Source organism: Paroedura picta, chromosome 1 (genome assembly GCF_049243985.1).
Source record: "Paroedura picta isolate Pp20150507F chromosome 1, Ppicta_v3.0, whole genome shotgun sequence".
Taxonomy (NCBI): Eukaryota; Metazoa; Chordata; class Lepidosauria; order Squamata; family Gekkonidae; genus Paroedura; species Paroedura picta.
Window position 1 is genome coordinate 715,068 of NC_135369.1, and position 24,815 is coordinate 739,882.

General features: G+C 48.4%; 1 protein-coding gene across 8 annotated transcripts in view; it reads left to right on the top strand.

The window, feature by feature from the left end:
- Nucleotides 1–24,815, top strand: part of PEAR1 (platelet endothelial aggregation receptor 1) — a 72,750-nt gene that overhangs the window by 41,711 nt on the left and 6,224 nt on the right. For 7 of the 8 annotated variants that reach the window (XM_077318841.1, XM_077318907.1, XM_077318732.1 and 4 more), the window contains 9 exons: nt 245–419; nt 839–959; nt 1,040–1,203; nt 1,576–1,678; nt 2,623–2,769; nt 6,933–7,061; nt 15,373–15,501; nt 16,694–16,918; nt 23,307–23,419. In XM_077318841.1, the coding sequence (XP_077174956.1) occupies nt 245–419; nt 839–959; nt 1,040–1,203; nt 1,576–1,678; nt 2,623–2,769; nt 6,933–7,061; nt 15,373–15,501; nt 16,694–16,918; nt 23,307–23,419 (1,306 nt within the window). The remainder of the gene's footprint in view (nt 1–244; nt 420–838; nt 960–1,039; nt 1,204–1,575; nt 1,679–2,622; nt 2,770–6,932; nt 7,062–15,372; nt 15,502–16,693; nt 16,919–23,306; nt 23,420–24,815) is intronic. The other variant, XM_077318888.1, reaches the window with a different exon arrangement.

The following is a 24,815-nucleotide window of genomic DNA, read 5'->3' on the forward strand; positions in this document are numbered from 1 at the left end:
AGTGTGTGTGTGTGTGTGTGGGGGGGTGCTGGAGTCTTCTCTTTCCAAGGGATGGAGCCAATTGGTGGTGCAGCCGATAGGATGGGTGGGTGGGTTGCATTTCCAAGGCTGGCTGCTGAGCAGCTGCAGGGGCTGCAGAGAAGAGGCACCGCGTCCAGAAGTGCAGCAGCCAGCCACATGCAGTGGATCTTGGTTTTGGCGGCTCTTCTGAGCCACCTGTGAGTCTTTTGGCTTCCCTCTCCAGCTGCCACCCCCTCACTGGCGAATGCATCTGCAACCCAGGCTGGGCCGGGCTGTCCTGCAATGAGACCTGCCCCCCTGGATACCATGGGGCCAGCTGCCAGGACCCCTGCCTGTGTCTGAACGGGGGGACTTGCGACAGCGAAAGTGGGCTCTGCACTTGTGCAGCGGGCTACATGGTAAGTCCGTAGTGGGGGAGGTTTGTGGGGCTGGGGGAGATTTGTTCAGTACCCGCGACCCCTGAGTGAGGCATGCAAGTCCCTGCGCTGCAGCCCCCCTTTCCTCTGGCTAGCACCACACACTGAGGTGGCATCCCCCGTGGAAGGCAATCAGCTCGTCACTCTGCGTTTGTTTGTTCCCTGCAATGCCAATGGGGCTACTTTCAGGGAGCAGAACTGGCTTGGTGAGCTCCAGTCCGGTCCCCTTGTTCAAAGGCAAAACAGGGAGAAAGCTTCTCGGGAGGCCTGGTGTGTCTGCCCTTCCTCTCGGACAAGGATGCTTCCTGTTTGGGGAATCCCTTCGGTGGCAAGGCACGGGGGGGGGGGGTAGGTGTGACAGAGCTGTACCTCCTCCCCTCATGCCTGGCTGTGCCCCACAGGATGAGCACTGCTCCCGCCCCTGCCCCCCTGGCACCTATGGGGTGAACTGTTCCCTGCACTGCATGTGCCAGAATGCCCTTGCCTGTTCCCCCGTGGATGGGACCTGTGCCTGCAAAGAAGGTAGGAAATAGGGCCACAAAGGGGCCTGGCGGGATGGCCTGTGACAGCCTCATGGCACAACATGTCCTTTCTCTTCTCAGGGTGGCATGGAGCGGACTGTGCTGCCACCTGCCCTGTAGGCACCTGGGGTGCGGGGTGCAATGGGACCTGCCAGTGTGCCAACGATGCCACCTGCAACCCCGCCAGTGGGGCATGCTCTTGTGCCCCAGGCTGGCATGGCAGCCGGTGTGAGGAACCCTGCCCGGTAAGTGCTGGTTAAGAAGAGAGCTTTAAAAGCCCCAAACTCCTCCGTCCACTCCTAACCCAGTCAGAGCCCAGATGACCTAATCCAGACGTCCTTCTTGGGAGGCTCCCCTGCCAAAAAATGAGTCATGTTCACTCTTCAGGTCATCTAGGCAGGCATTCTGGGTGAGCTTCCTGGAGGGTGATGGCTCCCCCCCCCCCCGCCTCTGGGCTCCTCCTTAGGCCCAGAGAACAGTGCAACACCTCACCCTGGGCGCCGGGCTGCAGGGGTCGCAGGCACAGCTCCTCCCTGGAGAAACCTGCAGAGCTGCTTCCGGCCCAGGAGCATTGCATGGCTGCTGGTCAAGGAGCCTCCGGTCTTCCTTCCCCTCAGGACGGCTTTCATGGCTTGGACTGCGCCAGGAAGTGCGCCTGCCATGGAGCGGCTGGCTGTGATCCTGCCACCGGGCAGTGCAGATGCCTCGCAGGGTGGACAGGTGAGGGGCAGGTGGCAGGGAGGGTGGGCTGCAACCCCTTGCAATCTCTTCTCCAGTAGCCAGGGTGCCTGCAGGTTTTCTTATTGGGAAGGGGGAGATTCAAACTCCTCCAGATGGCCATAAAAATTCCAATATGCTAAGCTAGGGTTCGTGAAAGCCTGGAGTTTCTTCCATGAGGACGGGATCAGGAGGTGGCTGTGCTGATCTGAAGCAGCAGAACCAATCTAGAGTCCAGCCAGGAGCCTTTAAAACCAAACAAATTTTATTCAAGGTGTGAGCTTTCGTGTGCCTTCAGACGAGCTCATATCTTGGAGGAATCTCGGTTGGTCTTAAAGGTCCCTGACTGGACTCTAAATTTGTCTTAGGGTTTCTTGATGGCCCTGGAAAGGGAATTAATTTTTATATATATTTTAAAATTTGTTAAACAAAAATTCAAATTCAAAAACCTTTAATGGCATGTGATGTCAAAATAAAGATTGTTAAACATTTATTAGGTGATTTCTGTCATGTCACCCTCTCCCCACTTCGCTATGGCCAGTGATGCAGCAGGTAAAGATGTTCAGCATTGCTTTCCTCCAGCGCCAGATGCTCGGAAGCCTCCAGGACTCTGTGTGCGCATGTGTGCGCATGCTGCACGTTTCAGTCTGCAGCCAGGGGTGGAGGTGGGGGTGGGGGGAGGGTAATGGCTTGGGCTCCTGACAACAGGCAGGACTTTTTGCATTAATTAAATTACTTTCCTTCAGTTCCTCAGACAATCACCTGAACTGTAGGATTTTTCAAACATTATAGGACAGTGTCTATTTGTGTACTCCAAGACCATTCCAGTGCTAGTCTTCAGAGGGTCCATTCAGCCCAGATATCTCATGCAAAAGGGTTCTGGGCTTGGCTGCAAAGATCCACCAAACCTCTCCCAACACTGATTTCTCCTCCCTCTTTTCCTACAGGCCCCCTTTGCAACCAAGCATGTGCAGATGGCCTCTGGGGTCTGCAGTGCCGCCAGACCTGTGCTTGCAAGAACGGGGCCATCTGCTCACCCCAGGACGGGAGCTGCGATTGCCCCCCAGGCTTCCGGGGACCCCAGTGCCAGCGCCGTAAGTACCCAGGCCATCCTGTGAGGGGTGAGCCGAGAATCCCGTCCAAGGCTGAAGAAAGAAAGAAGAACGGTTGGCTCTTTGGGCAGCCAGGCTTGGGCTGCCAGGTTAGGTGCACTCTCTGTCTCCTCTGGTTCCTGCCGGGCATCCAGGCAAACATGTCACGGGGAGTAGAGGAGACAGGAGAGGGGCTTGCCCTGGGCTCCAGCAGCAGGAGAACCCACCACCTCCCGAGGAAGCCTGTTCCACTGAAAACTGTCAGGAACGTCTTCCAGAGGTTGAGACTTAATTTCCTTTGAATTGATTTCATTTCATTGGTTCTGGTCCGTCCCTCCAGGGCAAGAGAGAACACCTCTATATGGCACCCTTTTAAATACTTGAAGATGGCTATCAGATCCCCTCTCAGTCGTTTCCTCTACAGGCTAAACACACTAAGCTCCCCCAACCTTTCCTCATACATGTTGGTCTCCAAACCCCTCAACAACTTTGTTGCCCTCCTCTGGACTCTAGTTTCTTGACATCTTTCTTGATTTGTGGTGCCCAAAACAGAACACAGTAGTCCAAGTGAGGCTAAACCAGAACAGAATAATGGGGTACCATCACCTCCCATGATCTGGACACAATACTCTGTTTTGATACAGCCCCAAATCCCATTAGCCTTTTTAGCCACCGAGTCACACTGCTGACATGTTCAATGTGTGGTCTATGAAGACTTCTAGATCCTTTTCGCACATTGTTGTTGTTGTTAGGTGCGAAGTCGTGTCCGACCCATCGCGACCCCATGGACAATGATCCTCCAGGCCTTCCTGTCTTCTACCATTCCCCAGAGTCCATTTAAGTTTGCACCTACTGCTTCAGGGACTCCATCCAGCCACCTCATTCTCAGTCGTCCCCTTCTTCTTTTGTCCTCGATCGCTCCCAACATTAGGCTCTTCTCCAGGGAGTCCTTCCTTCTCATGAGGTGGCCAAAGTATTTGAGTTTCATCTTCAGGATCTGGCCTTCTAAGGAGCAGTCAGGGCTGATCTCCTCTAGGACTGACCGGTTTGTTCGCCTTGCAGTCCAAGGGACTCGCAAGAGTCTTCTCCAGCACCAGAGTTCAAAAGCCTCAATTATTTGACACTCGGCATTCCTCCTTTTGAACTTGTCCATTGGGTTTTCATGGAAAAGATATTGGAGTGGTTTGCCATTTCCTTCTCCAGTGGATCACCTTTTGTCAGAGCTCTCTGCTATGAACTGTCCATTTTGGGTGCCCCTGCATGGCATAGCTCATAGCTTCACTGAGCTACGCAAGCCCCCTTGCCACGGCAAGGCAGCGATCCTTGAAGAAGGTACACATACTACTTTCACACATACTACTGCCAAAAGAAGCCTCCCCCATCCTATATTAGAATAATAGAATCATAGAGTTGGAAGGAGCCATACAGGCCATCTAGTCCAGCCCCCTGCTCAATGCAGGATCAGCCCAAAGCATCCTAAAGCATCCAAGAAAAGTGTGTATCCAACCTTTGCTTGAAGACTGCCAGTGAGGGGGAGCTCACCACCTCCTTAGGCAGCCTATTCCACTGCTGAACTACTCTGACTGTGAACATTTTTTTCCTGATATCTAGCCTATATCATTGTACTTGTAGTTTAAATCCATTACACCTTTCCTCTGCAGTCAATGGGAAAAGCATCCTGCCCTCCTACAAGTGACAACCTTTCAAATACTTAAAGAGGGCTTTCATGTCCCCTCTCAGCCTCATTTCTCCAGGCTGAACATTCCCAGGTCCCTCAACCTATCTTCATAGGGCTTGGTCCCTTGGCCCAAGATCATCTTCGTCGCTCTCCTCTGTACCCTTTCAATTTTATCTACATCCTTCTTGAAGTGAGGCCTCCTGGTGTGGTCTGACCAGTGCCTTATACAATGGGACTATGACATCTTATGATTTTGATGTGATGCCCCTGTTGATACAACCCAAAATGGCATTTGCCTTTTTTACCGCTGCATCACTTGAGAAAATATCCAAGCGTCTGGACCTTTTCATCATGGGTGACTTCAATTTTCCAGATGTGTGCTGGGAAACAAACTCTGCGAAGCATCCTCAGTCATGCAACTGTCTGACCTGCCTGGCTGACTATTTCATTTATCAAATGGTAGATGAACAGCCATACTGGACTTAATACTGACCAACAGGCAAGAGTTGGTGGATGAGGTGAAGGAGGTGGGGACCCTAGGGGGAAGTGACCATGTCCTCATAGAATTCCTTTTGAGATGGGGAGCCAAGGAAGCTTGTAGCCAGACGCGGATGTTGGATTTTCGTAGGGCAAACTTTAATAAACTCAGAGACATGATGAGTGTCATACCATGGACGAGAATGCTGGAAGGGAAGGGAGCATGTGAAGGGTGGGCGCTACTCAAACAAGAGCTATTGCATGCTCAAACAATGACTATCCCAGAAAGACGAAAGCACTGCAGGAGCTCTAAGAAGCCTATTTGGATGAACAGAGAACTTCAAGAGGAACTAAGAAAGAAAAGGAAAATGTTCAGGAAATGGAGGGAAGGACAGAGCTCTAAAGAAGAGTACCTACAGGTTTCTAGGCACTGTAGATCAATCATCAGAAAGTCCAAATCTGAAAGTGAGCTAAGATTGGCCAGGGAAGCCCATTGTAACAAGAAAAGATGTTTCAGTTATGTGAGGAGTAAACGTAAAGTAAAGGAGGCAATAGGCCTGCTGTTGGGTGCAGATGGACAAACTCTAATGGAAGATTCATAGAAAGCTGTAAGGCTTAGCACCTATTTTACACATGTTTTTCCCCACAGGTCAAAGGGTTTTCCCCACAGGTCCCCACAGGTCAAAGGGTTTAGGCACATCTAGAGATAGCAGTAGCCAAAGGATAGTGTCTGGGTGGCAGGTTGACATGGATAGAGGTTGTCGAGAGGCATTTAGCCTCTTTTTTGAAGATCAGAATAACATTTGCTCTCTTCCAGTCCTCTGGGACATCTCCAGTCCTTAAAGAGGTCCCGAAGATGATGGACAAGGGTTCTGCAAGTTCTCTGGAAAGTTCTTTGAGCACTCTCGGGTGCATTTCATCCGGCCCAGGGGATTTGAACTCATCCAGTGCAGCTAAATGCTGCCATCTCTAGATGTGCCTAAACCCTTTGACCTGTGGGAAAAAACAGATGTAAAATAGGCGCTGAGCCTTTCTGCTTTCTCTGCATCTTCCGTTATAGCTTGTCCATCCTCACCCAAAAGCGGGCCTATTGCCTCCTTTACTTTACGTTTGCTCCTCACATAACTGAGAAATCTTTTCTTGTTACAATGGGCTTCCTTGGCCAATCTTAGCTCACTCACAGCTTTGGCCTTTCTGATGATTGATCTACAGTGCCTAGCAACCTGTAGGTACTCTTCTTTAGAGCTCTGTCCTTCCCTCCATTTCCTGAACATTTTCCTTTTCTCTCTTAGTTCCTCTTGAAGTAGTCTGTTCAGCCACCATTTCAGTTTGCCTTGTTGCCATCCCTTCTCCCCAAAAGGGGGGTGGCTTTTCAAAGGAGGGCCTGCTCCTTGGTGTTAATACCAATTCAAGGTCATTGTCCAAAGATGTGTCATAGACCACTCTCTTTGCAATTGCACATTTAAGTAAGCTGGCCGAAGCTTTTAGTGACACAACAAGAATCGTATGTATACTTAAGGCAGTGGTCCCCAACCCCCAGGCTGGGGACCGGTCTCGGTCCATGGATCAGTCGGTACTGGGCTGCGGCTCCTGCTCGTCCCCCTCCCTGGCTTCTGCCTCGGGGGCTGCCCTGCCACTCTGCCGCCGGCTCACCTTTGGTGCTCTCCAGTGGCCGCCATGGCTGGGGCTCCCCCTCCGTGTGGCACTGTGCAGCTGCTGATGGCAGTGCCCCCCAGCGGGCGGTGGGAACTCAGGGGTGCCGGTGGGAAAGCAAGTGGAGCAGGGACTCAGGCGGCACAAGTGGCAATGTCCCTCGGCAAAAGACTACCCCCGCCCCACCGGGCCTCAGTAAAATTGTCAAGCGTTGACTGGACCCCAGTGATAAAAAGGTTGGAGATCACTGTTCTAATGTAGAACTGAAAAGAGAAAAGCATCCCTGCCACCCCCAAAATAGCACCAGCTTGGAGATGAAGCAAATCCCCTGCTGTCTTTTTTTTCCCTGTCTCTGCAGCCTGCCAGGCAGGGCGCTATGGCAAGAAGTGTGCTGTGCCCTGCAAGTGTGCCAACCATTCTCTCTGCCACCCTGTGGACGGCTCCTGCGATTGCTCCCCTGGCTGGATGGGCAGTGACTGCTCAATGCGTGAGTGACCGCTCCAGAGGTGACCTGAGGGGATGTCCCCTCCCTTAATGCCTCCCTCCCAAGGATGGGCCTTGAGAAGAACCCCCAGAGAGGCTTAAAATTTGCAGCTGGGATGTCCCCTGAAAGAAGGACTTTTCTGGGCTTGGCCTGAGGGGTTTCTCTGGGCAGGGCTCCACAATGGAGAATTCCTGGGACTTGGGGAGGGAAGGGGAGAGGCTTCAGTGGGGTGGAATGTAGCCTTTCCTGAGGCCCTTTCCTTTCTTTTCTTCTTAATTCTCTTTTGGGCTCTTTTTAGAAAACATTTTTAGAAAATGTCCTCTTTTTGGGTTGGAAGGTTAGGAATTTTCCTTGCAAGTAGCAGTTCTCACAGTTTACTTTGTGGCGGAATTGAAAATGAAATTTGTCATAGAAATCATTGCAGGGACCAGAAAGGGACATTGTAAGAGGTGATGAAGAGAGGGCTGAACTGCTCAATTCCTAGGGCCTTTTCGCACAGGGATCTTTGTTGCAAATTGTTTGCGGAATGAAAAATCGCCATTTAAAATAGTGGAATTCGTCGTTATGCATACCTGCCTTTGTAGTGGAATCAGTTGCGTTTTTTAGCGTTTCCCACAGGCTTCCGGTCTCGGCAGAAATCGCTAGAAAGGAAGCGCTATTGCCAAGCTCGTCCCGCCCCTGGCCGTCAAGCAGCCAATGGGCAGCCGTTAGCATGCTCCCAAACAGCCCCTTTCCCTTTAAGAAAGGTTTTAAAAAAAAAAAAACGACCCATAGCAACGAATCTAGGTAGATTCGTTGCTACGGAGAGACCCATCCAGCTGCCTAATGTGAGCTGTCGTTTGATTGTATGATCGTTTGCATGCTGCCTCGAGTGATAAACCCCCCCCCCTCTCACGGGCCCGATTTTCGGCTGAATTTATTTGTAAAAAATAAAGGGACTTTATTTCAGCAAACGGGCTTTTCAGTGGTTTGTGCTTAGTGACTAAAGGTGAAGGACTGAAGCCAGGGAAGCCTCTAAACAGAAAGAGGCTCGCCGGTGCGTTTATCCCCGCTCGCTCGGAGAAAAAAAAATGGCGATCGCTTCGCCGGAAGTTTGGAGGAGAGAGCCAGGGGGAGGGACTTTGAAGAACCAGCAACAATGGTAACGCACAGGTCTTTAGCGCTACTGTTGCAGATTGGTTGCAGGAGGGTATCGCTATCCGGAGGGTGAATCCACTTTTCTGGATTCCCCTGAAAGCGCCACAACGAAGCGCTTTTTGCTGATTGGTTTCAGGATTGTTGCAGATTGTCTACGATGTCGTGGGTTATGGCAAATTAGTAGCGTTTCCAAATAGCAACCATTGTGCTACTTTGAAGCCGTGCGAAGTGGCCCCTACTTCTCCTCAGTCTTCTCTTGCAAGAGGAATCATGCTCAACATGGCAAAATCATTTCACGTGATGAGGGATGGGCCTAGGACCACTAGAGCGGTAGTCCATAAACACCTGGTCTCTTTAAACGAAACATGGCTGCAAAGGCTTAGCCTGCCTGGGGTTCTTTAGGAGGGAAAAAAGCAAACGGGATTTGGGGCTGTGTTAAAAGAAGTAGAGTATCCAGATCATGCAAGGTGATGTTACCACTTTACTCTGCTCTGGTAAGAACTCACTTGGAGTATTGTGTTCAGTTTTGGCCACCACAACTGAAGAAAGATGTAGACAAACTGGAGCGTGTCCAGAGGAGGGCTACAAAGATGGCGAGGGGTTTGGAGACCAAGTCATACAAGGAATGGTTGAGGGAGCTTGGTCTGTTGAGCCTGGAGAGGAGACAACTAAGAGGTCATATGATCACCATCTTCAAATACTTGAGGGGCTGTCATAGAGAAGATGGAGCAGAGTTGTTTTCTGTTGCCTCAGAGGGTTGGGCCAGAACCAATCGGTTGAAATTAATTCTTAAGAATTTCTGGCTAAACATCTGGATGAAGTTCTTGACAGAAAGGTTCCTCAGTGGAACAGGCTTCCTCAGGAGGTTTTGAGTTCTCATTGTTTGGAAGTTTTAAAGCAAAGGTTAGATATCACACAGAAATGCTGATTTCATGAACTTAGGCAGAAGATGGTGAGTGGGTGGGCAGGAAGGGATGGGCCAGTCTGTTGTGCAGATCCAGGGAATTGCTGATCGCCACTGTGGGATGGGAGGTGAATTTCCTCCAGGCCATGGTGGATTCTGGAGATTTTTGGTGGGGGAATCAACTGGTCACCGTGGGTGAGCAGGTAGTTATGAGTGTCCCACACAGTGCAGGGGGTTGGACTAGATGACCCTGGAGGTCCCTTCCCACTCTTGGATTCCGTCACTTTAAGTAGCCAGTTGGGAACTAGGACCGCTTTACTGCTTTTCAAAATATGGCAGCCCCTTACAATGCCATACCGTCCAGCCACCAAAGCAGGCAACTTCTCCCTGGAGGGTGGCAGCCCTAGGACATCTGAGTCACTGGAATAGAATAAAGCTGAGGGAGGGGCATAGTGGGCACCAGGAAAATGGAGGGAGGTGGGGGGGGGTTCAAGAAAGACCTCTGGAGTGCTTCTGCACTTGGAGCTCTGAGGCCCAAAGGGTGATGCTCCTTCAGGGAAGGGCCAGCCCATGGCCTCTTCTGCAAGCCAGCTTGTCAAGGATTCCTGCAGCAGGACAAACTCAGGCTTGCTCTCAGACTGCAGTTGGCAGAGCAAGCCACAGTTAGGCAAGCAGATACCTCCTTTACCTCCCAGTGGGGACCCCAAGCAATTTATGATGAAACAAACAAGCAAATGGGGGGAGGGGGGAGGCTCCCAAATGCAGACAAGTTCTCTCTCTGCTAAGGGGTCTTCAACTCAACCCTCCAGCTCAGTGCATTTTGATTTGTGCCTCTGGACATGGCAAGCCTTTAGGTCCTTGGGAGCAGAGGAGAAATTAACCCAGCCAGCAAGTAATCTGTTGCTAGCTGTCTTCCAGGCAATTCCTGACTTCAGGCCAGAGTGTGTTTCACAGTACTGGACTGTCAGGTCCTGCCTGCCTGGGGTCGCAATGCAGTCTTGGGAGGACTTGGGCCATCCTTCTCCTGGCAAACTGTCACTCCGTCAGTTGCTTGTTCACCATGGGTGGGATGTGGGATAGGGTGAGTGTAAGGCTTGTGACGCATGCAGCAAGGCATTTGGACCCCTCTCAGCCCAGCTGGGTCCAGCCGAGCCAAGTGTGCTGCCTGCCTGCCTGCCTGCCTTCCTTCCTTTTCTCTGCCTCCTCAAAGGCAGTTTTTACTCTCCTAGCTTTTTCTGCTTGCAGACTTCCTGCATGCATCGAGGAGTCATTTGCAGTGAAGGGGAAGGAAAGAGACTGGGCATGCAGGTGGCTGAGATGCTCATCCCCTGAGAAGCCTACCCCATTGTTCTCCCTCCTCTGTTTTGTTCTCACCCATAGCCTGTGAGGTAGGCTGCAGCTGAGGGAGGGGCTGGCGGGCTTGTGGCGCGTTTCCCCCTCCGTATGTTCCTGGGACGTATGATAGACGGTAGTAAATCCACTTTCTTAGATTTACCACATCTCTCTTTAAAACTGGGGCTCAATAAGCCCCCTCAATAAACATTAGGAGGCTGTAACACTAAGCATTCCTTGTGTGGAAATACCGTATGTTGTTGTTGTTGTTGTTGTTATGTGCGAAGTCGTGTCCGACCCATCGCGACCCCATGGACAATGATCCTCCAGGCCTTCCTGTCCTCTACCATTCCCTGGAGTCCTTTTAAGTTTGCACTTACTGCTTCAGTGACTCCATCCATCCACCTCATTCTCTGTCGTCCCCTTCTTCTTTTGCCCTCGATCACTCCCAGCATTAGGCTCTTCTCCAGGGAGTCCTTCCTTCTCATGAGGTGGCCAAAGTATTTGAGTTTCATCTTCAGGATCTGGCCTTCTAAAGAGCAGTCAGGGCTGATCTCCTCTAGGACTGACCGGTTTGTTCGCCTTGCAGTCCAAGGGACTCGCAAGAGTCTTCTCCAGCACCAGAGTTCAAAAGCCTCAATTCTTTGACGCTCGGCCTTCCTTATGGTCCAACTTTCGCAGCCATACATTGCAACTGGGAATACCATAGCCTTGACTAAATGCACTTTTGTTGGCAGGGTGATGTCTCTGCTTTTTAGGATGCTGTCTAGATTTGCCATAGCTTTCCTCCCTAGGAGCAAGCGTCTTTTAATTTCTTTGCTGCAGTCCCCATCTGCAGTGATCTTGGAGCCGAGGAAAATAAAATCTGTCACTATCTCCATTTCTTCCCCATCTATTTGCCAGGAATTGAGAGGGCCGGCTGCCATGATCTTTGTTTTCTTGATGTTGAGTTTCAAGCCAACTTTTGCACTCTCCTCCTTCACCCGCATCAACAGGCTTTTTAGTTCCTCTTCACTTTCTGCCATTAGAGTGGTATCATCTGCATATCTGAGGTTGTTGATATTTCTCCCTGCAATCTTGATCCCAATTTGTGACTCCTCTAATCCCGCCTTTCTCATGATGTGCTCCGCATACAAGTTAAATAGGCAAGGCGACAGTATACAGCCTTGCCGAACTCCTTTCTCAATTTTGAACCAATCCGTGATTCCATGTTCAGTTCTCACTGTTGCTTCTTGACTTGCATATAAATTTCTCAAGAGACAAATAAGATGCTCTGGTATTCCCATCTCTTTAAGAACTTGCCACAATTTGTTGTGCTCCACACAATCAAAGGCTTTAGCATAGTCAATGAAGCAGAAGTAGATGTTCTTCTGGAACTCCCTAGCTTTTTCCATGATCCAGCGTATGTTGGCAATTTGATCTCTAGTTCCTCTACCTCTTCGAAATCCTGCCTGTACTTCTGGAAGTTCTCGGTCCACATATTGCTGGAGCCTAGCTTGTAGGATTTTGAGCATAACTTTGCTAGCATGAGAAATGAGTGCAATGGTGCGGTAGTTTGAACATTCTTTGGCATTGCCCTTCTTTGGGATTGGAATGTAAACTGACCTTTTCCAATCCTGTGGCCATTGCTGAGTTTTCCAAATTTGCTGGCATATTGAGTGTAGCACTTTTACTGCATCGTCCTTTAAGATTTTGAATAGTTCAACTGGAATGCTGTCACCACCACTAGCTTTATTGTTGCTCAGACTTCCTAAGGCCCATTTGACTTCACATTCCAGGATGTCTGGCTCCAGGTCAGTAACTACCCCACTGTGGTCATCAGGGATGTTAAACTCGCTCTTGTATAGTTCTTCTGTATAATTTTGCCACCTTTGCTTAATCTCTTCTGCTTCTGTGAGGTCCCTACCATTTTGGTCCCTTATCATACCCATCTTTGCATGAAACGTTCTCTTCATATCTCCAATTTTCTTGAAAAGATCTCTGGTCCTCCCCATTCTATTGTTTTCTTCTATTTGTTTGCACTGTTCATTTAAGAAGGCATTCTTATCTCTTCTAGCTTTTCTCTGGAATTCTGCATTCAATTGGGTGTATCTTTCTCTTTCTCCCTTGCCTTTCACTTCCCTTCTCTCCTTAGCTATTTGTAAAGCTTCCTCAGACAGCCATTTTGATTTCTTGCATTTCTTTTTCTTTGGGATGGTTTTAGTTGCTACCTCTTGTACAATGTCGCGAACCTCCGTCCATAGTTCTTCAGGCACTCTGTCTATCAGATCTAATTCCTTAAATCTATTTGTCACCTCTACTGTATATTCGTCGGGGATATGATTTAGTTCGTACCTGAGTGGCCTAGTGCTTTTCCCTACTTTCTTCAATTTAAGCCTAAATTTTGCAACAAGAAGCTCATGATCTGAACCACAATCAGCTCCTGGTCTTGTTTTTATTGCCTGTATAGAACTTTTCCATCTTTGGCTGCAGAGTACATAGTCAATCTGATTTCTGTGTTGACCGTCTGGTGATGTCCATGTGTAGAGTTGTCTCTTGGGTTGCTGGAAAAGAGTGTTTGCTATGACCATTGTATTCTCTTGACAAAATTCTACCAGCCTGTGCCCTGCTTCATTTTGTACTCCAAGGCCAAACTTGCCTGTTATCCCAGTTATCTTTTGGCTTCCTACTTTAGCATTCCAATCCCCCATGATGATAAGCACATCATTTTTTGGCGTTGCTTCTATAAGGTGTTGTAGGGCTTCATAGAACTGATCAACTACATCCTCTTCAGTAGCAGTGGTTGGGGCATAGACCTGGATCACTGTGATGTTGAATGGTTTGCCTTGGATTCGAACTGAGATAATTCTGTCATTTTGGGGATTGTATCCCAAGACTGCTTTTCCTACTCTCTTATTGATTATGAAGGCTACTCCATTTCTTCTGCGAGATTCTTGTCCACAGTAGTATACCTGATGGTCATCTGAATTAAATTCACCCATTCCTGTCCATTTTAGTTCACTGATTCCTAAAATGTCGATGTTCAGTCTTCTCATTTCTTGTTTAACCACGTCCAGCTTGCCTTGATTCATGGATCTGACGTTCCAGGTTCCTATGGAATAAAAATCTTTACAGCATCGGACTGTCTTTTCGCCACCAGTTACTTCCACAACTGAGCGTCCTTTCGGCTTTGGCCCAGCCGCTTCATTCATTCTGGCGCTACTCGTACTAGCCGTCTGCTCATCCCCAGTAGCATATTGGACACCTTCCGACCTGAGGGGCTCATCTTCCAGCGTCATATCGTTATGCCTATTGGAACTGTCCATAGAGTTTTCATGGCAAAGATACTGGAGTGGTTTGCCATTTCCTTCTCCAGTGGATCACCTTTTGTCAGAGCTCTCAGCTATGACCTGTCCGTCTTGGGTGGCCCTGCACGGCATAGCTCATAGCTTCACTGAGCTACGCAAGCCCCCTTGCCACAACAAGGCAGCGATCCTTGTGTGGAAATACCGTATACACTCGCATATAAGCCAACCCGCATATAAGCTGAGGCACCTAATTTTACCACAAAAATTGGGTAAACATTGACTCGCATATAAGCCGACGGTGGGAAATGCAGCAGCTACCGGTAAACTTACAGGGTGGCCTAAGCACTTAATCCATGCTCCATCAACACAGGCTCTCCCATCCAGCCTCCCCCCCCCCTTCAACAAATACAGAAAAGTCAAGAGGATAGATAGCTGCTGGGTTTTGTACCCCGCTTTTCACTAACCAAAGGAGTCTCAAAGTGGCTTACAATCGCCTTCCCTTTCTGTCTTGATGCCGGACACCCTGAGAAAGTACTGACAGAACAGTTCTGGCAGGAGAACTAAACAGTGCCCCCCCCCAGGCCAGCAAACCAGAGCAGAATAACACTACTGAAAGTTGGCAACCTACAACAACAGCTGCCAAACTGGGTGAATGGACAACTGCTACTACTACAGTGCCCCTCCGGAACAAAACACTGAAATAAAGAACTGTAAATCATAGAATCATAGAATCATAGAGTTGGAAGGGGCCATACAGGCCATCAACCCCCTGCTCAACGCAGCATCAGCCCAAATGAAGGTAAAACTGAACACTGAAAGAACTGTAAAAATCAACTTTTAAAAGAAACACAAGCCCAAGAAGAAAAGGCAAATAATGCTGCCCCTCAGATAAAAGAAGAAAGAAACAGTAAATCCCAAAGCCCCCCCCCCTAAAAAGAAACCACACCCCACCCACAGAAACCAAAGGAATAGTTTGAAAGAAGTGATTAGGAAGAGAAGAAAATCAGAGTCCTTCAGTCAACCCGTTGATGTCCTATAAGCTGCCAGAGCAAGCTCAGCTTTAAAGAAGGCCATGGCAGGATGGGCAGGCTGGGAGCAACAAAGCTCAGCTTTCTAGACCTTTGCCGAACGCAATGCTAGGATTGGCTGGCCGGGAGAAGCCTGTTATTGCAATCACCCCTATGCCCGTGTATAAGCCAAGGAGGGCTGTTTCAGTGTGAAATACTGTGCTGAAAAACTAGGCTTATATAGGGTACATAAATCTCCACCTTAGTTGCTTGTTCAAAAATAAAAATGGGGAAACTCACAGGCTCCTGAGTCTCTCCTCACCGGAAAGGGGCTGAGACCCCTTTGCCATCTTGGTTGTCCACTTAGAGGGAGAACGTGCTTTGGTACCTGACAGAACTGTTCTGATTGAGCAGTCCTGTCAAGGCTCTCTCAGCCCCACCTATATCATAGGATGCCTGTTGTGGGGAGAGGAAAGGGAAGGTGAACGTAAGCCGCTTTGAGCCTCCTTCAGGTAGAAAAAGGCAGCATATAAAACCAACTCTTCTTTTTGCTGTGTGGGCCTCTGTAGCTTAGATACCCTGTGAGACCTGCCCAATTGAGGGGTGGGTGCTCCCTCTCAGGACTGACCATTCCGGTTTCTATATAGGCTGCCCCCTCGGGCTTTTTGGAGAGAACTGCACCCATCAGTGCCAGTGCTGGAACGAGGCCCCGTGTGATTCCGAAACAGGACGCTGCTTGTGTCTCTCCGGCTTCACGGGGCCCCACTGTGAAACTAGTAAGTATGCCTCTCATGTCCAGTTTCTCTCCTATTTTTGCTGTGGGAAGCCTCCCCTCCCCTCCCCTCCCCTAAAACAGTTTGTGGAGCAGTCCACAAACACCTAGTTTCTTTAAATGAAACAAAGTCTTCTGGGCCAGATGAACTGCATCCAAGGGTACTAAAAGAACTTGCAGATGTCACCTCTGAGCCTCTGTCCATTATTTTTGACACTTCTTGGAGAACAGGTGAGGTGCCAGATGATTGGAGGCGGGCAAATGTTGTCCCCATCTTCAAGAATGGGGAAAAGGAGGATCTGGATAACTATTGACCCATCAGCTTTACATCTGTAGCTGCCTGTGAGAGTCCTGCATAGTGCATAGTGCAGGGGGTTGGACTAGATGACCCACGAGGTTCCTTCCAATTCCTTGATTCTCTGATTCTAGACCTGGCAGCTCCTTCCCCACCTATGCCCCAGGAGCCAGAGGCAGAGGCTCTGCAGTCCCTGACCTGGGCCCAGACTCTCTCTCCCTCAGCTTGCCAGAGTGACTTTACATGCCTGCTGAGCAGAGTGTCTCCCAGTGGCCTCACCAGCTGCGCACACACAGATTCCTTGGACACGGGCCAGGTGGGAAATGGGCCCGGCATCGGCCCCAAGTATGGCTACGAATGCCTTATATGGCCCTCGGAACACCTGGCCACAGTGATCCATGTGACAGTCTCCAGGCTCGCTTTATGTGGGCCTACCCATGACCTGGATCCAAAGGTTACAGCTGGTGAGGGTCCTCACGGGAACATCTTGGAAGGCCCACATTCAGCCATTGCTGAGACAGCAGCATTGGTTGCCAAAGGTGTTCTGGATCAAGTTCAAGGTTTTGATATTGACTTTTAATGCCATTTGTGGTCTGGGCCCAGCATACCTGAGGGACCGTCCTTATGCCCCACAGAGAGCATTGTGCTCTGCCCACGGAAAGTGTGTGCTTGGCCTTCCCCAGTCCTGACCCCCACCTGGTGGAATGAGCTTCCGGATGAGCTGAGGGCCCTGTTGGAACTGACACAGTTAGTACAATTATTGGGGGGTTATTGGTTGCTGTCATTTTGGATGTTTGTGATTTTACATGTAATGTTTTATTGTAGTGTATTGTCTTTTATAGTTTTAGCATATAATCATTGTAGTGTGGATGTCATTGTAGTGACCTTTTGCTTCCCCAAGGAACAGGAACCCTTGACCATCCATTCACAATTGTTCCTGCCCCACCCACTGGCTCTGGTGGCAGCCTCGCGGCCGTGATTAGCATCGCGGTGGTGGCTGCCTTGCTGGTGGCACTCTCGGCATTCCTCCTCTGTTACCGGCACTGGCAGAAGGGCAAGGACAGCCAGCACCTCTCTGTGGCCTACACCGGAGGGCAGACAGATGCCTCTGAGTACGCTGTGCCAGGTGAGATCATTTGCACCAGGGGCAGCCACACACTCCAGTCAGCAGGTGGCAGCCTTTGTAGGTGTCTGCTGAGTACGATGGGGGGCAGAACAGGCGCATGACTGCTTGGTTGAGGTCCAAGAAGCTGCGGTGGGGTTCCTGGAGACCCCGGCACTCTTTGGCCCGCCTGGTGCAGCCAAAAGGTAACCCTGCCCCCAATCCATTTCTGGTTTTCAGATTTCTCCTTGATCCTTCCCTACATTGGTTGTGAAACATTGCTCCGGCTTCAGTGTAGAGGGATGCAGGCCTTCCTGTTGATTTTTAAAATGATTTGTTGCAGTAGAAGAGAACCAGCATCCAGGAGCACCTTAAAGACAAAAAAGAACAGGGGGGGGCAGAAGAGGGGCTCTTGTAATTCTCTGCTTACTTTGTATCGGAAGAACTGAGCAGTAACTCCTGAAAGCTCCTCCCCACCAGGAATTGTGTTAGACCAACATGACTATCCGTCTTTTTATATTATTATTATTATTATTAATAGACAAAGAAAAGAAAACATATAACAGTGCCAACACTGTGTGAAAAAAACACACAACACAATATTATTAAGTGCACAAATTAACATATTTACATATTTAACTCCCAAAAATTGCTATCTGAAGGTTTCTTTTTGTATTTTACTACATTTTTCCAGAATGAATCACATTCCTTTGACAAGTTTTTTGAATTATATTGTAAGTTATTTTTTCTAGAATCATTAGTTGCTTTAGTTTGTCCCACCATTTATCTATGACCAATTTTTTAGCATTTTTCCAATTGTTAGCAATAGCCGTTCTGGCACCTACATTCATAATAGTAACCAAAGTTTTTGTTATGATTCAAAAATAAATTAAGGAGAGCTAATGAAGTTGATGATTCTTTCTTTCATAATTTCTTCAATTTTTATAATTTCTTTTATAATTTCTTCAACAACTGGAAACAACAGATTTTGTTTCAAGAACCACTTAGATAAGATAATCGATTTCTGACCATAAGGAAGGCCAAGCATCAAAGAATTGAGGCTTTTGAACTCTGGTGCTGGAGAAGACTCTTGCGAGTCCCTTGGACTGCAAGGCGAACAAACCGGTCAGTCCTAGAGGAGATCAAACAGAGAATGGGGCGGCTGATAGCCCTCTTTAAGTATTTTTATCACCGGGGACCGGATAATGCTTGACAATTTTACTGAGGCCCGGCGGGGGGGTGGGGTAGTCTTTTCCTGAGGGACATTGCCACCGCCTGAGCCCCTGCTCCACTTGCTTTTCCACTGGTGCCCCAGACTTCCCACCGCCCACTGGAGGGTGCTGCCAGCAGCAGCTGCGCAATGCCACGCCAAGAGGGAGCCCCAGCCATGGCGGCCGCTGGAGAGCACCAAAGGGGAGCCAGTGGCAGGGCAGCCCCCGAGGCAGCAGCTGGGGAGGAGGATGAGGAGGAGACGCAGCCCGGTACCGACTGATCCATGGACCAGGACCGGTCCCCGGCCCGAGGGTTGGAGACCAAAATCCATATCATACTTCTTAAGTGATTGAAAGTTATGGTGATAAAAATAGGTATAAGGGGAAAGATTCTGGGTACAATTATTTCTTCCATTTCTACCATCTCAATATTGGGCTATGTAAAAAAGGACATCGACCTCAAAGTAATATTTTTCTCAAAAATTTTAGAATGATGTGATGACCCCTGATGTGATGACCCCCTCATTCTCCTAAGATATGAGTATCAATATTGAGTCTACTTAATTCTTTAGAAAGGAAAAGAAAGGAAATGATATGCCTTAAATGATCTTCAAAAAAAGGGAGGAAGGATGACCCGGGAAACTACGGACCAGTGAGTCTGACCTCTGTTGTAGGGAAGATAATGGAGCAGATATTAAAGGGAGCGATCTGCAAACATCTGGAGGACAATTTGGTGATCCAAGGAAGTCAGCATGGATTTGTCTCCAACAGGTCCTGCCAGACCAACCTAGTTTCCTTTTTTTCAGATAGTTAGGTGGATAGGGAATTGGATAGGGAATTGGCTGCAGAGGAGAGGACACGCAGTAATGGGTTTAAACTTCAAGTACAACGATATAGGCTAGATATCAGGAAAAAAATTTCACAGTCAGAGTAGTTCAGCAGTGGAATAGGCTGCCTAAGGAGGTGGTGAGCTCCCCCTCACTGGCAGTCTTCAATCAAAGGTTGGATACCCACTTTTCTTGGATGCTTTAGGACAGTGGTCCCCAACCTTTCTGAGTCTGGGGACCGGCAGAGCATCGGGCCGTGCCCGCGCATTGGGCCGCGCCCACGCGATGCGCGGCCCGGCCCTGATTCCCTCTCCCCGCCCTCCCGCAGTAAGAAGCTTCCCGGGCTGCAAGCTTGCTTCTTGACCTGCATATAGGTTTCTCCAGATACAGATAAGATGCTCTGGTATTCCCATCTCTTTAAGAACATGCCACAATTTTTTGTGCTCCACACAATCAAAGGCTTTAATATAGTCAATGAAGCAGAAGTAGATGTTCTTCTGTAACTCCCTAGCTTTCTCCATGATCCAGCGTATGTTGGCAATTTGATCTCTAGTTCCTCTACCTCTTCGAAATCCTGCCTGTACTTCTGGAAGTTCTCGGTCCACATATTGCTGGAGCCTAGCTTGTAGGATTTTGAGCATAACTTTGCTAGCATGAGAAATGAGTGCAATGGTGCGGTAGTTTGAACATTCTTTGGCATTGCCCTTCTTTGGGATTGGAATGTAAACTGACCTTTTCCAATCCTGTGGCCATTGCTGAGTTTTCCAAATTTGCTGGCATCTCCCAATGGGCTCACAGCAGTTTACAACAATAAACATTAAAATACAGTAAAACCCCACAAAATCCTTCCTTGCGACAACAAAGGCAGCCGGCTATAAATAAGCCATCTAATTACTCCTCCTATCCCTTCCCTTCTCATCCAGCGAGAGGCCAAGCCTCCTTCCATTGAGAGTGAGGGGACATGTCTGGCAGATCTATGGGGGGATTCTCAGAATATAGAGACTCCCCCCTGGCCTCAACCATATGCTTTAGGACAGTGGTCCCCAACCTTTCTGAGGCTGGTGGAATGAGCTCCCGGGAGAGCTGCGGGCCCTGCGGGACCTTCCATCGTTCCGCAGGGCCTGCAAGACGGAGCTCTTCCGCCAGGTTTACGGTTGAGACCAGGCTTAACATCTATGCCCCCCCGGGACCTGAGGATTGGGATTAGAGACGGGTACCACCAGTATCCCCTCTCCACTTGCTAGGGGGGGAATGGGTAGTTGATTAGCCGCTCTTGCCAGGTAGTTATTAACTATTGATATGTTAATTGGGTTTTTAATGTATTTTATGGGGTTTTATACTGTTGTAACCCACCACGAGCCGCAAGGGAGTGGCGGGTAATAAATAATAATAATAATAATAATAATAATAATAATAATAATAATAATAATAATAATAATAATAATAATAATAATGATAATAATGATAATAATGATAATGATAATGATGATGCCTGGTGGAAGAGCTCCGTCTTGCAGGCCCTGAGGAAAGCTGACAACTCCGGCGGGGCCCTTAGCTCTTCCGGGAGCTCATTCCACCAGGTTGGGGCCAGGACCAAAAAGGCCCTAGCCCAGGTCGAGGCTGGGTGTATGTCCCAAGGGCCCAGGACAACCAGTAGATCCATACCTGTAGAGCATCCCCCACAGCAACCCTCTGCGTCCTGTTCCAGAGGAAGGAAGCCCCATTTCAAGTAAGGGAACAAGGAGGATCTGGGTAACTACCGACCTGTCAGCTTGACATTTGTTGTTGTTGTTGTTAGGTGCGAAGTCGTGTCCAACCCATCGTGACCCCATGGACAATGATCCTCCAGGCCTTCCTGTGCTCTACCATTCCCCGGAGTCCATTTAAATTTGCACTGCTTCAGTGACTCCATCCAGCAACCTCTGTCGTCCCCTTCTTCTTTTGCCCTCAATTGCTCCCAGCATGAGGCTCTTCTCCAGGGAGTCCTTTCTTCTCAAGAGGTGGCCAAAGTATTTCAGTTTCATCTTCAGGATCTGGCCTTCTAAGGAGCAGTCAGGGCTGATCTCCTCTAGGACTGACCGGTTTGTTCTCCTTGCAGTCCAAGGGACTCATAAGAGTCTTCTCCAGCACCAGAGTTTAAAAGCCTCAATTCTTTGACACTCGGCCTTCCTTATGTCCAACTTTCGCAGCCATACATTGCAACTGGGAATACCATAGCCTTAACTAAACACACTTTTGTTGGCAGGGTGATGTCTCTGCTTTTTAGGATGCTGTCTAGATTTGCCATAGCTTTCCTCCCTAGGAGCAAGCGTCTTTTAATTTCTTTGCTGCAGTCCCCATCTGCAGTGATCTTGGAGTCTAGGAAAATAGAATCTGTCGCTACCTTCATTTCTTCCCCATCTATTTGCCAGGAATTGAGAGGGCCGGATGCCATGATCTTTGTTTTCTTGATGTTGAGTTTCAAGCCATTTTTTGCACTCTCCTCCTTCACCCGCATCAACAGGCTCTTTAGTTCCTCTTCACTTTCTGCCATTAGAGTGGTATCATCTGCATATCTGAGGTTGTTGATATTTCTCCCTGCAATCTTGATCCCAATTTGTGACTCATCTAACCCCACCTTTCTCATGATGTGTTCCGCATACAAATTAAATAGGCAAGGCGACAGTATACAGCCTTGCCGAACTCCTTTCTCAATTTTGAACCAATCAGTGATTCTATGCCCGGTTCTCACTATTACTTCTTGACCTGCATAATTTGCCACAATTTGTTGTGTTCCACACAATCAAAGGCTTTAGCATATTCAATGAAGCAGAAGTAAATGTTTTTCTGGAACTCCCTAGCTTTCACCATGATCCAGCGTATGTTGGCAATTTGATCTCTAGTTCCTCTGCCTCTTTGAAACTTCTATGATTCTAAGTTCTCGGTCCACATATTACTATCTTCTTTTTGGTTACAGGTCTTTGCCATTCCTCTGTTGTTGTCCCTTTACGATCAGCTTCATCTTCTCCTTTTTCCTCAATCTCTTCATCCAGTATTGTAGATGGAGGAGGTACCTGTAATTTCTCCAAAAGAGCTAACATTTACTTGTGGTTAGAGGCTGTTAAAGTCTTGCCTTCTTTAAGGATAATGAGAACAAAGGGGAAACCCCATTAAAATCATATTCCTTTTTGTTTCAGAATATCTTAAAAGGCCTCATGTCTTGTCATCTCCTAAGTGTTTCAGAAGCCAGGTTCTGTAATATTCACACCATAGATCCTTTGTAAAGTATTTGCAACTTTTTCCTGAATTCAAAGAGAACTTTATCATTCAAAACAAGCCTGCTGAAACAGATAAGGAAGATCTAGATCCTCCCCCCCCCCGGGTTATTCTATGACGGGTTAAGGGTCAGCAACCCTTTTGTCCACCCCTGGGGTTGATATAGAGTGGGATCTGGCTATTGGTTTTTTCGCCACTGTATATCTTGGACTTTTTTGTGTTTGGATTGTTGTGCATTTTATGGAGTAGATTTTTGATTGTTTTAGGGGGCTTTATGCATGTTTTGTAACCCACTGTAAGCCTTATTGGGAGTGGCAGGCTAGAAATCTAATAAATAATAATAATAATAATATCGTGAGGATGTGGAAATAAATCCCAAAGCCCTATGAATTCTTTTGAAGTCAGATGCAATTATAGAAAGTTCTGGAAATTGAGCTGAGAGCCATTCTGCCATGGAATCAAGTAAATTTTCTTTCCCCTTCATCCTCTCACACGAATAATACAATGTCTGAGAATTCTACGGGGCCAGTAATTTCCATTTGGCATTCTCTTTTTCTAGCTGCGACAGTCTTTTGCAGTGTTTTAAAAGAGATATTTTATTAGTTGCAGCTAGGTCAAAAGACTGTGAGGCCATAGATTCCACTTCCTGTACTTTATTCAGGCCAGTTGAACATCCAAGAGCTCAGCCAAACCTTTTAGAATTATGGTTTTAGTGGATTAACAGCATGCTGAATGTCCCTTTGCCATAATTGTACTACTTTGAGTTGACTCAAGTCATAGCAGCACCAAATCAAGAAGTCTTCCAGAGTGAGACAATGACAGAAACCAGGTGAGGTTTTCAAAATATAATATCAGAGGGTTGTTTCTTCTCTCCCTTGGTGGGAGCTCCTGATGCTGCATCTTCAGCTTATGCTGTCATGACTCCGCCCCCATCATGATTATCCATCTTAATGATTTGTTGTCTTTTTTCCCAAAAAATGATACCAATTGTGGTATTTTAAATATATTTTTCTAAAACAAGAATGTCAGTCTGGAATGGCTGAGAGTCAATCCCTGCAGAGCTTTGGATGGAATGTGACATCTCTCTCTCTCTCTCTCTGTGTCTCTCTCTCTGTCTAGACTTTCCCCCCAGTTATGCGCATTACTACTCCAACCCTAGCTACCACACCCTGTCCCCTTGCACGCCGAGCCTCCCTGTGCCTCGCGTCCCAGAGCAGCCGGCTCCCAGTAAGGTAAGGACCACCACAGAGCTTTCCTGGGCAGTGGCCGATGCAGGCAGCCCGTTTTAGAAAGGGGCTGGAGGGGCACTCCTGGCCAGGCCCCCCATTCATGTTTCTTCATGGGGCATTCACTGCATGCGCAGTCAGCATTTCTCTCTGAAGCTTGGAGGATTACATGGGCAAACTCAGCAGAACATGCCTGGATGGGGCGCAATTAACACATGTACCAGTCACCAGGAATTTGGGAGTGATCTTCGATGTCTCCCTTCTGTGGAGGCCCAGGTCATGAAGGTAGCCCGAACGGCGTTTTTTCACCTACGCCAAGTGTAGCTACTAGGGCCCTAACAGTCCTTGGACGACCTGGCCACAGTGATCCATGCAACGTTCACTTCCAGGTTAGACTTCTGTAACTCGCTCTATGTGGGCCTTCCCTTGGCTTTGATGTGGAAATTGCAGCTGGTTCAAAATGCAGCTGCGAGGGTCCTCACTGGCACACCTTGGACGGCCCACTGGAGGATCTCTTGATGATGTCTGTTAGATCAGAGCCCTCATTCCCACTGGAAGAGCTTTTTGACCCATGTGCTGAAAGGGGGTGGGGGGAGATTAGAATCCTTATTGATTGCCATCTAGTTAATATGTTAAGGGTTTTTTTTGGGGGGGGGTTACTGTGTTTTTGTTTTTATTGTAAACCGCCACGAGTCTCTGGAGAGCGGTAGTATATACTTTTTAAAATAAATAAATAAAAATAAAGAGGGCAGTCCGACACACACACCACCAGTAGGTGACAAGGGTAGAGGCCAAGAAGCATGGGCACGCAAAAGTCCTGAGCACAAAGGGAATCCCCACTTTCCCACCAGACCCTGCATGGCTCCGCCAACAACCACTTGCAACCACTAGGGGACTAGACATGCATGTGCATGCCTGCACCCACCCGTATCTGTGCTCAGATTTCGGACTGTCCTGTAAGCCGAGGGTTCCACAGCTTTGGTGCTACGATTGAGCAAGCCTGCTATGCTGAGGGTCTTACATGGCAGGCTTTCCAAGAGGCAGGGCTGCCTGGCATGATTCTGCCTGCCATTGGAGCTCTGCTGCAAGCATTATAGGTCACCTTTGGCGCATCAGGGGGAGTCTTCCCACCAGAGTCCAATATTAACAGATGGCGACAGGGAAGGGGAATTGATTCCTTTAACGACTGTGAGGAATTGGATGAGATGATCAATTTCCATTCCACCTCCCCAGGAAATCAAAGCAACTAATAAAACTTAACTCCCTAAATTGTTATCAGAACTCTGTGACCCAGCAGAACGGGTTGAGCAGGGGGTTGGACTAGATGGCCTGTATGACCCCTTCCAACTCTAGGATTCTATGATTCTAACGGGGGGAGGGCATGGAGGACCCCATTTGAGGA